The sequence below is a fragment of the Chanodichthys erythropterus genome, chromosome 20 (assembly GCF_024489055.1).
Source record: "Chanodichthys erythropterus isolate Z2021 chromosome 20, ASM2448905v1, whole genome shotgun sequence".
NCBI classification, from domain to species: domain Eukaryota; kingdom Metazoa; phylum Chordata; class Actinopteri; order Cypriniformes; family Xenocyprididae; genus Chanodichthys; species Chanodichthys erythropterus.
Window position 1 is genome coordinate 28,401,835 of NC_090240.1, and position 14,120 is coordinate 28,415,954.

Genomic DNA, 14,120 nt, shown 5'->3' on the forward strand with positions numbered 1-14,120 from the left:
AAGGTCATCATAACGCATTTTAAACAATATAAATCATAACGTGATTTTGCAGGAATCATATTCAGGTGCTACAAATACTACGCATTAAAAGCCTGTTGAACCAATGGGATCATTCCGGGTCCTAAAGGAGGGGACTCGATTTCTCACCACACCGCTCGTTTAGAGACACAATAGCACAAAGCGGGTCATATGCGCGAGCCGGAGCGTATCCGAGAAGGTATCGGACCCATTTGAATTCTACACAGAATGCTGTATTTCAAAGCAATATGCAGAAGATTAGGAGGAAACTATGGCTTTACTGAGCTCAACGGCTCTGGCCGAGCTGTGATATAAAAACGAAACGCTACTGGCTATTTTAAAAAAAGGGGAGGAGCTGTTTGATATGTCCCGCCCTGTCTTCCTGTTTCACTGGAAATTACGACAACACATTGAATAATATGCTGTGTGTTTCAAGGCACTTCAATGGGCCTTTAAATAATAGAACATTTTATTTTGGGCAGCTTTATGTCTTTAAAGGGATAGTTCACCCGAAAATGAAAATTCTGCCATCATTTATTCACCCTCACGTTGTTCCAAACCTGAGTAAATGATGACAGAATTTTCATTTTGGGGTGAACTATCACTTTAATTCTTCTCTCATTATTTTGCATGTTCTGCACGTTTAGCATACTTAAGTTTCTGCCATTTAGAAAGTATAGTAGGCTACATCTGGGAGGTATTCCAGAAAGCAGGAATAACATAACCCGGGTAAGTTATAAGTTAGAGATAACTTTCAGTTCTAAAAACGGTATTAGCTTTCATGCTTTCTGGAATACATCCCTGGTCTACATAAAGTTACTGGATGTATATTATAATTAACCCACTAACATATTAGCATCACAAAAATGAGAGGAAGGAGATTATAGAATAAAGCTCAAAAGTAAAAACTTGCATATGTCAGGAAAGCAACTGCTCTGGTACCAGTGGCTTTACACAGAGTATATGTGTGTGCGACTCTATAACCCATGTTCGAGCATGTGAGACTTCATTGTTTCCCGCGTCTGTGATTTTTGTGTGTGTAAATACATTTTGGGTAGAATCTGAGCATCATTAAAATGTCGTAAAATAAACACCCGGTAAACTGGCCACCACAGGGCGACATCTATGCGGAGTATGTAATATCAAAGTTATTTAACCTCTTAACTGCTACTCCCATTTTTGAGGAACAGACCCCAACTTAAATTGTTTTAAATCTTGAATACTTTTGAGCACAGGTCTCCTTATAAAGGGGACACTTGGCAGATTATTTTAGAAGTAAGAGAAAAAATATGAAAGTGAAATAAAAATAGTTACTGAAGTTTTAGTTTAAGAAAATGTAAAATATGATTTCTTGTTATTTATATAAAATATATATTTTACAAAACAGTTTTACTCTAAAACTACAAGACAAAGTTTTTATTAAAATTTTAGGTTGAAAAATTGAGCTTTCAGTAAAATTTAGTTTGGGCGCAGTACCAAACGTTTCCATCCATGCTCCACTGGACTCATCCATTTCCATATAGATATGGTTTGAGTGACCTGAACCATTTATTTCCATAATGTTCATACAATTTATGAAACTGACATCCTATTCAGAAGTAGTATTGGCAGAATGGCAGTATTTGGTTTGAATTCAACCTCTAAGACATACATTAAAGACATGCAAAAAGAACAAGATTTTTCATTTTCACTGCTATTTCAGAATAAATGTCTGAACATGCTATATGTTGTTGTTGCAAATTAATAAATTATTGTTCCTCTGTCATTTGCTTTGAAAAATCATAAAACTACATATAAGAAAACTACAATTTGTAAGCTTTCGCTAGCAGGACGGTGACAGTTAAGGAGTTACCAACGTTATATTTGTCTTAAAACTGTGGGTTATATATTGTAAATATTGATACTCAAAAGCCCCAAATTAGGCCAGTGCCTAACCCTATCCCTATTATTTCAGTGATTTTCAACCAGAGACCTGGGGCCATGAACACAGGCATTAAAGGTCTTCCAAGTGGGCAATAACATGATTTAAAGGTGCCCCAGAACTTTTTTTTAAAAGATGTAATATAAGTCTAAGGTGTCACCTTAAAGTTTCAGCTCAAAATACCCCATAGATTTTTTTTAAAATCATTTTTTTAACTGCCTATTTTGGGGCATAATTAGAAATGAGCCGATTCAGGATGTGTGGCCCTTTAAATCTGGTGCTCCACGCCCCAAGAGCTCACGCTTGCCTTAAAACATAAAAAAAGTTCAAACAGCTAATATAACCCTCAAAATGGATCTTTACAAAGTGTTCGTCATGCAGCATGTCTAATCGCGTAAGTACAGAGTTTATTTTGATGTTTACATTTGATTCTGAATGAGTTTGAGGCTATGCTCCGTGGCTAACGGCTAATGCTACACTGTTGGAGAGATTTATAAAGAATGAAGTTGTGTTTATGAATTATACAGACTGCAAGTGTTTAATAATGAAAATAGCGACGGCTCTTGTCTCCGTGAATACAGTAAGAAACAATGGTAACTTTAACCACATTTAACAGTACATTAGCAACATGCTAACGAAACATTTAGAAAGACAGTTTACAAATATCACTAAAAATATCATGATATCATGAATCATGTCAGTTATTATTGCTCCATCTGCCATTTTTTGCTATTGTTCTTGCTTGCTTACCTAGTCTGATGATTCAGCTGTGCACAGATCCAGACGTTAATACTGGCTGCCCTTGTGTAATGCCTTGAACATGGGCTGGCATATGCAAATATTGGGGGCGTACATATTAATGATCCAGACTGTTACGTCACAGTCGGTGTTATGTTGAGATTCGCCTGTTTTTCTGAGGTCTTTTAAACAAATGAGATTTATATAAGAAGGAGGAAACAATGGAGTTTGAGACTCACTGTATGTCTTTTCCATGTACTGAACTCTTGTTATTCAACTATCCCGAGGTAAATTCAATTTTTGAATCTAGGGCACCTTTAAAATGATTAAAATGAAAATAATCAAATAATCAAAATACTGCTAAAAATCAAGATGCACCAATAAACTGACATCTAAGCACCAGAGGAAATAGCTTAGCATTCGAATATTGTCTCGGATGATGGGGGAGCGCTCTCATTAAGCAGTTTCAGGTTTTACTTAGATAGCAAAACCTGACCCACACACAAATGCAGACAAATACAGTGATGCTGATTCGAAATTTTTCCTTGGGGGGGAAGAAATACAGCAACTGGATTTGATATATAGCACACTGTTTTATTAGTATATTTAGCTTTGTGACGTACAGCTTGGGAGAAAAAAAAAAGTCACAATGTCATGTCAGTGACATTTTAGCAGTGACATCCCACTGGAGAAAGCTTTATCTCAAATCATTGGTTTCATTAATGAAAGTGATATGTTAGGAGCCGCCCATGCTGTTTTGCATCAAACAACAGAAATCGATTTTTTTTTTTTTTCATTTTCATTCAATCTTTCAGTTTCTTCACATATGTATCAACACTTTCTAAAGAATTAAAATATTTAGCCACATGTACTGAAAAAAGTATTCACTGTTATATATATTTAACACAATAAATATAAAAAAGGATTTATTTCATATATATTATGGTATTAAAGTGGGAAATGGGTCGCCGATAAGACTTCTTTTTCAACTATAAAACAGCAATCATTTACCTGAGGTTTTCACTCTGCTGTTCTTACTGTAATACTTGACGTCTGCACCCGACGACGGGTGTGATAATGGCTTTTAATCATTAAGGAACAGCCGGATGTGTTATCCCTAATGGCCAGAGGAAAAGATTCATTTACAACAAGCCTTCTTCATTTTGTGGATCTGTTGACAGCAGTTACCGAAAGTGATTGGGGTCAGTGATGGGGGTCTCCCAGACAAAATTACTGACTGTAAATGCATGGACATTGCTGCAAGTCCCATTTCCCTTCACTAAAGATGATCAAATTAAACAATGCATGAAAAGAAGGGAAAAGCATTTGAATTAAACAAGAAAACAACAACAAAAAAAAAAAAGAGAGAGAAAATCTCCAAAATCTGTACATGTAAACATCACACTTCCACTGAGTCCAAAATGAGAAGGAAAGAGACAGTTTCACATTGGTATTAGGTACATATCAAAACCAGAGCCGACGTCATCAGCTCTTTATCCAGGAGGAAACCAAGACGGGATGGAAAAGATCCAAAACACCAACAAATTATTAAAGAGAACAGACTAAAACTGGGAACCACATGAATTTGAATGCAGCTGTACACCACTGTGGTAGAAAAATAAAAGTCAAGTTGTTTTTTTCTTCTTTCATTTCTTTTTTTCTTTTTTTTTTTTTCAGAGCTATACATCTGATCAAACCAGAGCATTTTCTTGTGTAGTTTAGCAGCAACCATAACCAGCGTCACACCTGAATGCAAAGCATGAACCCGTATAGGACCATCCGTGCGTTTGTGAGTGATGCCTTTAACATATGACAAGTGGGCTGTTTAATTGTACATAATATCACAGTAGATTGCGGTGCTGATTAAAAAAAAAAGGTTCTGAGGTACCATATGACAGCTGAAGGGGTTTCTAGTACATTGTTAATAAAGGGACATTCACGACAATCAGTTCTGTTAAGCCCCTTTAAAGGCACGACGCAGTAACTAATCAGAAAACTTGGTCTTACAGTACTGAGATAATAGTTCTTTGGGGTTTGTAACGCAAGAGGAATCAGGCATCAGGCTGTCAACGTACTGGTGCTAATGTCTATTACTTCAACTTTAAAGCCTGTGCAGCGTGGGATTGAATTTGCCCTCGGTGTGTGAATCTGCAATCCGGTGTGACTGTGGTTTGGCTGGCTGCTTGGCATGTTGACATCCTTGTTTGGAATGTATAGGCATACAGGACAAACTTCACATGTGATGTCGGTACAAAACAGTTCTGAAAAGACCACTTGCGATACAAAAAGAATTACAAAATAATAGTAATCGAGATAATTATAAAAAAAATAGGAATCAGATAAAAAGGTTTTCAACAGTGGGCCACAAGGAGTCCTCAGCGGCTAGCATGAGAACTCGGATCTGAGAGTGAGAGATGCTCTGATTATGGCTAAAATACCCCTCACTCTCCCGGGACACGCTGCGCTGTACGACCACACACAGAACACAGAGCATGGAAACAAAACCGTGAACTAGTTTCACCTTTTTCAAGATTGTCGTTTGCCTCATTTTACAGTTTGTTTTTCAGTAGCTGTCCTTGAGTGAACTGGAGAGAAGAAACACCGTACGAACAGATGAACGCTTCGCTTTTTTTCGGCTTCTCCACACAGACGCGATTAGCAGGTCCATCTCCGTCGTACGTTTTTATAAATCCACAGAAGAGCGTGTGAGGTTGGCGTATAATCAGCAGCGTTTGACGGCAGTGGGACCCATATCAGACCTCAACGAAAGAAAGACAGATGACCGAGACGGCAGCTAGAATCCTCTATTACCTGACCTTTCACCATCTGTGTGTCTGGGGCGGACATGACAAGAATGACGTGGAAAAGAAAGTGAGAAGGATATGAATAGAAACCGCACAGAAAAGAAGGAGAGAGGACGTTTGATCATAAAGATTTTTTTTTCCCCAAACCAACCCCCTTGAATGTGCAGGTCAAATTTGTGAATAACATGTCTATGGTTTAAAGGGTTAGTTCAGCCAGAAATTAAATTTCTGTCATTAATTACTCACTTTCATGTCGTTCCACACCCGTAAGACCTTCGTTCATCTTCGGAACACAAATTACGATATTTTTGATGAAATCCGATGGCTCAGTGAGGCCTACATTGACAGCAAGATAATTAACACTTTCAAACATATTTAAAACAGTTCATGTGACTACAGTGGTTCAAAATTAAAAGGAAATAACGACTTTATTCAACAATATCTAGTGAAGGATGATTTCAAAACACTTTACAAAAGCTTTACAAACCTTTTGTTTTGAATCATTGGTTTGGATCGTGTATCAAACTCCCAAAGTCACATGAATTTTTGAAATTTCGAAACGCATATGTAACAAAATCGTGACTTACACGCTCCAAACCACTGATTCGAAACAAAAGATTTGTAAAGCTTCGAAGCTTCATGAAACAGTGTTTTGAAATCGATCATCACTAGATATTGTTGAATAAAGTCGTTATTTTGTTTTTCTGGCGGACAAAAAGTGTTCTCGTCACTTCATAACATTAAGGCTGAACCACTGTAGTCACATGAACTGTTTTTTAGTAGCTTTCTGGGCATTTGAAAGTGTAAATTAACTTACCGTCATTGGAGGCCTCACTGAGCCATTGAATTTTATCAAAAATATCTTAATTTGTGTTCTGAAGATGAACGAAGGTCTAAACAGTGTGGAACGACATGAGGATGAGTAATAAATGACAGAATTTTCATTTTTGGGTGAACTAACCCATTAAATTTCACTCCAAAATCAAAATAATAAAATCGGAAATTGTGTTTTGTGAAAATGAAAACTATTGTTAGGACAGTAATATTTTTTTGCATGACTTAAGCATATTTCTCCACAATTCTCATTAGCGTAATGCAAAAAAAAAAAAAAAAAAAATTATATATATATATATATATCATTCATATATTTAGTATATGTAACTTATTCTGCTGTACTAAAATTATAAAGTATGTAAACATCTTAGTAATATTTGTAATCTTTATATAATGTCGATGTAATTTAATAAAAAAATGTATTACAGTATTTCTACTGTAATTTTTGTACTGTAATAAATGAAAAAAAGGTTTATAATTGAAATGATAAATTACATGATTTAACACCATTGTTCAAATGAAAAAAAAAATGTAAAGAGTGAAATTTTAGGACGCATTAAGTTAATGAGAATTTGGGTGGAAAATGTGCTTAATTGACATCAAAATAATGTCACAATTTAAAAGTCTTGGTTCTACAAGCAGACTTCATTTTCTTAATGCAAAATATAATTTCTTATATGGGGGTGAAGCAAAATGGATTCTACCCTTTAAAATATTTCCTTATCACGTTCCCTCCTGAAATGAAGTAAAAGAAACAGCGAAGGCAGTCAGAGATGACAAGAGGTCAAGGACCATTTATGATTAGATCAACGTTAAATAAAAAGATCACGCACAGTGAGGACAAGCCTCACGCTGACAATTTTGCATATGTATTCACATCTATAGCAACATTCTAATTAACAAATCAATATCGCAGTAGGAGGCTGGACTGTGAAGGTCTACCATAAATATAATACATTAAGAAGAAATCACTACTTCCACATATCTGTACTGTTGTGTTTTGAACGGGGGTGTCAAAATTGCACACAAATATGTCTTAAGAGAGCAGTGTAGTCTCCAGTCACGCTCACTCATCATCATGGCTTTCAATCATATGTAGGTCCTGGTCACGTGATCATGCATGTAATGATTCTAAAGGCTTCTCGGCGGGGGTCATGGTAGCCTCTCTGTATTAGCCTGTCTCCTTTAGGGCCAGAAATGCGTTTGATTATCTTCTGCATTGCGATATTCTTTCTCCATCCCCCACCAGCAGTGCAACACGGAGCCTCCGAGCTCCTCAACCTTAGATTAGCACTGCCTCTGTGTGCAAAATGGAGCAAATTAGAGTGACATTACTGTCAGTCAGTCCCTAACCAAATCTACCTCACTAACTACACATTTTTAAACCTCTCCTGCTATATTCAGTTCACTAAAGACTCTTTAGCATGTCTGTTTGTGTCGTATGCGTGTTCGTGTGTGTGTGCGCGCCAAGCTCTTGTGCCAATGATTTGATCCCAGTTGAGATTTAAGCACACACCGCGCTTTTAGAACAAATCAAACGAAAGCAAACACAAGCAGCCCTCAGTATTAAATCAAACACCCTCGACCAGAATGCAAAACGGCTTTCTTCTGGATTTGGCTTCCATATTGATTTTTTTTTTTTTTTTTTTTTGCCTTGTTGTTTCACCTTGAGGTGCTCTGGTTGTGTTTGGGAGGCTTGAGGTTTCAGGTTTGTGGCGTTACGTTGGAGTCCATAGCAGCAGAGTGGATTAATGGCCATTAAGAAAAGTCAACAGATAAAAGACTAACAGCTTCCATTCCGGATCCTTCCTCTCCATCTCCCTCCAAAGTAGAATGCTAAGATGGAGGAGAAGAGGACGTACGGGAGAAATGGAAGGACACATAAAGAAGAGGAGAACGGGAGGTGACACGTACGGAGGACACGTATAGAGTTGGCATCTGTGAAACCGAAGGGTTTAAATGCATTAGGAAGGGTCCAGTCCCAAAACAAGTCCAGTGTATTTTTGCAATCAATACCTTGAAATACATCGGGATATATATACATTTGAAGAAGGTGGAAAAGAAAATCTGCACTTCAATTACAGGAACAAATTCACTCCCACTCTCCACTTTCGATGCCCAAATCAGTGGACCGTGAAGTGGAGGATGGACAGGTGATAATTTTCTTCTCCCACATACAGAGGGACACGCTGGGAGAGAGATAGCAGGACAGACAGGCTGAGGTATTTCCAGGTGAGCTTCCACCTGCGTATCTAAATGCATAAATTAATGATTCAGAGGTCAGAACGAATGGAAAAGTGCTTCAGGACACAGCGAGTGCTTATTTACAGCAAATACAAAGGTCTCTTAGTTGTTTTCCTCTTGCTCTTTTTCTCTTTTTTCTTTCCATTACACCTCCAAATCAAAAGTGTCTTCATTTAGTTAGTGCTGTCTGGAGGATTGGCGCGCCGTAATTCCTCCTTTGAAGTAGCTAAAGACAAAGAAAATCAGAAATCAATGGCTCTCAGAGGGGCATGGAGGCAGAATGAGCTGAGGGAGGCTGTGGAGAAGGCATGAAATGCAGGAGCAGAAGGCGGAGGATACATCGAACCGTCCGCTTCAGCACTGCAGTGTCCTTCAGAGATTCATCTCCACGTTTATCCTCTTCATCTGTCGGTCATTCTCACTGAAGCGATATGAAAGCAAAAGCTTGATGAAGCCGTGTTTTCTCTCTCTTCTAACATTTTTAAGAGCCAGATGGTTTTCCTTGGTGAGCGGAAAACCTCTGTCAATGAGGATGATGATCATGTGAGGGACACAGTCAGTTATGTGGTCCAGAGGGACAAGGGTTGATGTAGACAGAGAGCGCGCAGAAGATCGGTTCAGTTCTGTTGCAGTATGAGGTTCTCCAGCTCATCTGCCGATCGTAGCAGGAAGGCCGCGGACTCACGGTATCCCGCGATCAGCTGACGCACCGCCGCTACCTCTGTGTGGCTGAGCTGAGCTGAAGCCCCGCCCCCTCCTCCATTCCTGCCGAGACTACTGGAGCTTGACGAGGACGAATTCGATGCCAGAGACTTCATACTGAGATCAGTAGGCCCTGAACGGAGAGAATAAAAATATAATTATGGACATAAGAACACAGACATGGTAGTTCTTAGGGGAGGATACATATATTGATTTTATGATTAATCTCTAACTGCATTTGAATGACCTCAATATCAATTCTTAAAATCCCAGGATTGCTCTTTTACTCTCTTTTAATCTACAGTCCTATAGGAAATAAAATGATGGTGTACTGAAATAATGGCATACCCACTGAATCACCAGTGTAATCCAATCCGTGGAAAAATGACTCTTTTAAACCAGTTCTTTTTATTAGGGCTGTCACTAACAATTATTTTTGCAATCGAGTAATCGGTCGATTATTTTGATGATTAATCGAGTAATCAGATTTTTTTTTGGTGGTAATAAAAATAGACCTAAGGCTGCTCTGAGACGCACATAACCTGTATGTATTCAATTAATTAAATTGCATATATTTGTTTGATTTTAAATCGCAGCCTTTGTGATTTTAAAATGTGTTTTTTTTTTAGTGCTGTCAAATGATTAATTGTGATTAATCACATCAGAAACAAAAGTTTGTTTACGTAAAAAACGTGTACCGTGTATTTTTATTATGTATATATAAATACACACACACACATATTTATAAAGGTGCCCTAGAACGTTCTTTCACAAGATGTAATATAAGTCTAAGGTGTCCCCTGAATGTGTCTGTGAAGTTTCAGCTCAAAATACCCCAAAGATTTCTTTTAATTAGTTTTTTTAACTGCCTATTTTGGGGCATTATTAACTATGCGCCGATTCAGGCTGCGGCCCCTTTAAATCTCACGCTCCCTGCCACACGAGCTCTCGACTAATAATACAGTGCATTTACAAAGTTCACACAGCTAATATAACCCTCAAATGGATCTTTACAAGATGTTCGTCATGCATGCTGTATGCATGCTTCGGATCATGTGAGTATAGTATGTATTTGGATGTATTACATTTGATTCTGAATGAGTTTGAGGCTATGCTCTGTGGCTAACAGGCTAAAGCTAACATTACACACTGTTAGAGAGATTTATAAAGAATGAAGTTGTGTTTATGAATTATACAGACTGCAAGTGTTTAAAAATGAAAATAGCGACGGCTCTTGTCTCCGTGAATACAGTAAGAAACGATGGTAACTTTAACCTCATTTAACAGTACATTAGCAACATGCTAACGAAACATTTAGAGAGACAATTTACAAATATCACTAAAAATATCATGATATCATGGATCATGTCAGTTATTATTGCTCCATCTGCCATTTTTCGCTATTGTTCTTGCTTGCTTACCAAGTCTGATGATTCAGCTGTGCACAGATCCAGACGTTAATACTGGCTGCCCTTGTCTAATGCCTTGAACATGGGCTGGCATATGCAAATATTGGGGTCATACATATTAATGATCCCGACTGTTACGTCACAGTCGGTGTTATGTTGAGATTCGCCTGTTCTTCTGAGGTCTTTTAAACAAATGAGATTTATATAAGAAGGAGGAAACAACAGTGTTTGAGACTCACTGTATGTCATTTCCATGTACTGAACTCTTGTTATTAAACTATGCCAAGGTAAATTCAATTTTTGATTCTAGGGCACCTTTAAGAAATATTTACATGTGTATATATATTTATATTTATATACAGTCAAACCAAAAATTATTCAGACATTTTTTATATATTTTTACTAGTGGTGCAGGACACTACAGTTCATTTATATAAGTGAGGATAGCAAAATAAAGTAAACTGTGACATACCCAATAAATCTTCATACAGTGGAATACCAGTAAAAATGATAAAAAATATTCAGACACTTTGACCTGACCATGTTTTGCTTAAGTGTTATCTGACATAATTAAGATTATTTTTTTCTGACACAGTTTAACTCTGAGATCTTGTCATATTTTATTACCATTTTTTAAAACTATATTGAATAATTAATGAATGAAATGTTCAAGGTGTCTGAATAAATTTTGGTTTGACTGTATAATTTATATTATATATAAATATTTTATAATTTAAATATAATATATTTTTGTTAAATATATATATATGTATGTGTGTGTATTTATATATACATAATAAGAATACACAGTACACACACGTATATTATGTAAACACAAACTTTTGCTTTGGATGCGATTAATCGCTTGACAGCACTAATTTATGTATTCTTGTCCCTGAAATGCGCCACTTCCATTATTTTGCCAGGTAATCATCACGAAATTTCAATCAAGGACAGCCCTACTTTTTAATAAATCAAAAAGTGTAAAACATGCAGGTTGATTCATGAACAATTGACTCCCAAGAGTCAGTCCTTTTAATGAATCATTCAAAATGACTTTTTCACAAACTTTCTATACTCATTCATGGGACTTTATAACCTGAGTGCTTGAGAACCACTGATTTACGCATCATAGCTCTGCTTTATCACAAACTTAGGTTACATTTTACAGCTGCATTGCATGTGTCCTTCACCGATAAGGCAATTGTGTGATTAAGCATTAATGAAGTTTCAAATCAGTTATCACTTATTTTAGGATGCTGCCAGCTTCCTCTCACCATTGGTCTGGGCGGTAGCTGTTGTCAGGGACACAGGGTGTTGCATGCTGGCACACAGTCCACCGTAACCTCTGTAACTGTAGTTGAGGCCTCCATTGATGTATAGCTGGTCCTGGGAGTAGGCTGATGCAGCAAGGGAGTATGCAGAGTGGGTAAGCGAAACCGGCTCACGAGAGACCGCCTTTTCCAGAGATACTGGGTCCTCCTGAGAGAGAAAGAGACAAATACATCAGGCTTAGGGCTAACGTGGTTTTAAAATAAAGAGAGACAAAATAACACACCAAGACATCTCCAAGTTTCACATCACATGAAACTTCAACAACACGAAACTTACATGCGCCTGGTAGACATCCATGCGCATTCTTTTGGCAGCTTTGCGCGATTCGCTCTCACAGGCAGCTGCTAGAATGTTTTCAGCCATGGCTGAGGTCAGGTGGGGTGGCGTGGGTCGAGTCTGCTAGTAAACAAACAGCATATTTAATATACTTGCTTTTATGGACTCATTTTATGGGTCATGCTGGAAGAACATTTTATTTCATTTTATGTTAAATATGTTATACACAACTGTTCAAATGTTTGGGGTTTTTAATGTTTTTAAAAGAAGTCTTTCTCTTTTCTATTTGAATATATTTAAAATTTAATTTATTCTTGTGATGGCAAAGCTACATTTTCAATCTTCAGTGTCACATGATCCTTCAGAAATCATTCTAATATGCTGATTTGCTGCTCAAGAAACATTTCATATTATTCGTGTTGAAACAGTTGCTGCTTAATATTTTTGTGGAAACTGATACATTTTTTTCAGGATTTTTAGGCAAACTTTTGAATAGTAGTGTATACACAATATATTTATTTATTTCTGTACAGTTATCTGAAAACTATTTTGTGGACATTTTGCCTTGCTGTATAGTAACATTAAAAATCTGTGTTAATAGTTGACAGGTTTGAACTTAATTTAGTAAAATGGGTCTAATATGAATATCAAGCAATATATTTGCATAATTAGTCTAAATTGATTATGTAATTATTTCTGCTTTGTAGCAAAACTTATGCTGGACAAAAGAAATTCCTCTGCTAAATTTCTTTGAATTTTAACTTGGTAATTTACTTACACACACACACACACAAAAAAAACACCTATAGCCATTCTAATGTTGAGCGTGGCCAATTCAATTAAAACTCATGAATATTAATTTAGAATTTTTGCCCAACACTGCTTCATCACTAAACAAAACTGTATTTCTCAGTATCTGCCATGTACTGTGTTGGCCACCAGGGAGCGATATAAGTCATCTAACCACAACAATAAAACAGAAGTGGAAACTCAAAGTGGCAGTGTGTGTACCTCCATGCCATTTTTCTTCATGCGGCGGCAGGATTTGAGGTAGGTGCGGATGCGTTTGCGAGCGCGCTCCTGGAACTCCGGGAATTGACGGCTGCAGGATTCAATAATGGCCTGGATCTTCTCTTTAGGCTGTTTAGAGATTGGCACCATACGGTCCAGGTTCTCATCCACAAAGAGACGCACAAACATCTAAATGAAGAGAGAAAAATAGGTCAGCTCGCCAAATTATTTCCTTAATCGAAGTGTATGGAATGAGTGAAAAACACACATGCATTGAGGAATTGCAGTTTAACTTGCAAATAAAAAGCCATGAGAAACCACAAGGTTTACTGCGAGACTCTACGGCTCTTTTTATGCAGTAGAAGATCATCAGCTGAATGTCTTGGTACTCACATTAAAGGCCTTCAACCTCTCTGGATCCACTCCTTCTACATCATTGATCTTATCGCTATCGTCGTGGTCATCATGGTCATCATCATCATCATCAGCTGCCTGAGACCGACCAACAGTCAGATCTTCAGCACATATCTCCATTTTTATTGAATCATAGCTGCCTGAACTGTATTGAGGAGACTACACAAACACACAAAGAAACCAAGGTAAGTCTTCAGTCTGCGAGAGCGTATAGACGATCAGAAAAGACTTCCGAACGAGGACACGGACTAAAAGATGATATCTACCAATAAGGCCATTCATGGCCACCTACGGCGCTTCGGCTGATGAAAACATGCCTTCAAGGTCTAACTATATTATTCAGACTTTATAAGTACATTGCATTTCAGATTGTGAATCCGTTCATTTGAAAGACAGTTTTGTGCTCTTCTTTTT

The 14,120-nt window shown here is 37.4% G+C and overlaps 1 protein-coding gene across 4 annotated transcripts in view; it reads right to left on the reverse strand.

The window, feature by feature from the left end:
- Positions 1 to 6,657: 6,657 nt before the first annotated feature.
- Positions 6,658 to 14,120, reverse strand: part of nol4lb (nucleolar protein 4-like b) — a 113,171-nt gene continuing 105,708 nt past the window's right edge. For 2 of the 4 annotated variants that reach the window (XM_067370876.1, XM_067370874.1), the window contains exons 7-11: positions 13,686 to 13,865; positions 13,293 to 13,481; positions 12,282 to 12,401; positions 11,948 to 12,152; positions 6,658 to 9,394 (exon numbers count right to left, since the gene is read on the reverse strand). In XM_067370876.1, coding sequence (XP_067226977.1) covers positions 9,177 to 9,394; positions 11,948 to 12,152; positions 12,282 to 12,401; positions 13,293 to 13,481; positions 13,686 to 13,865 — 912 coding nt within the window. In that variant the 3' untranslated portion in view covers positions 6,658 to 9,176. Of the gene's footprint in view, positions 9,395 to 11,947; positions 12,153 to 12,281; positions 12,405 to 13,292; positions 13,482 to 13,685; positions 13,866 to 14,120 lie in introns of all 4 variants that reach the window. The other 2 variants (XM_067370875.1, XM_067370872.1) reach the window with 1 other exon arrangement.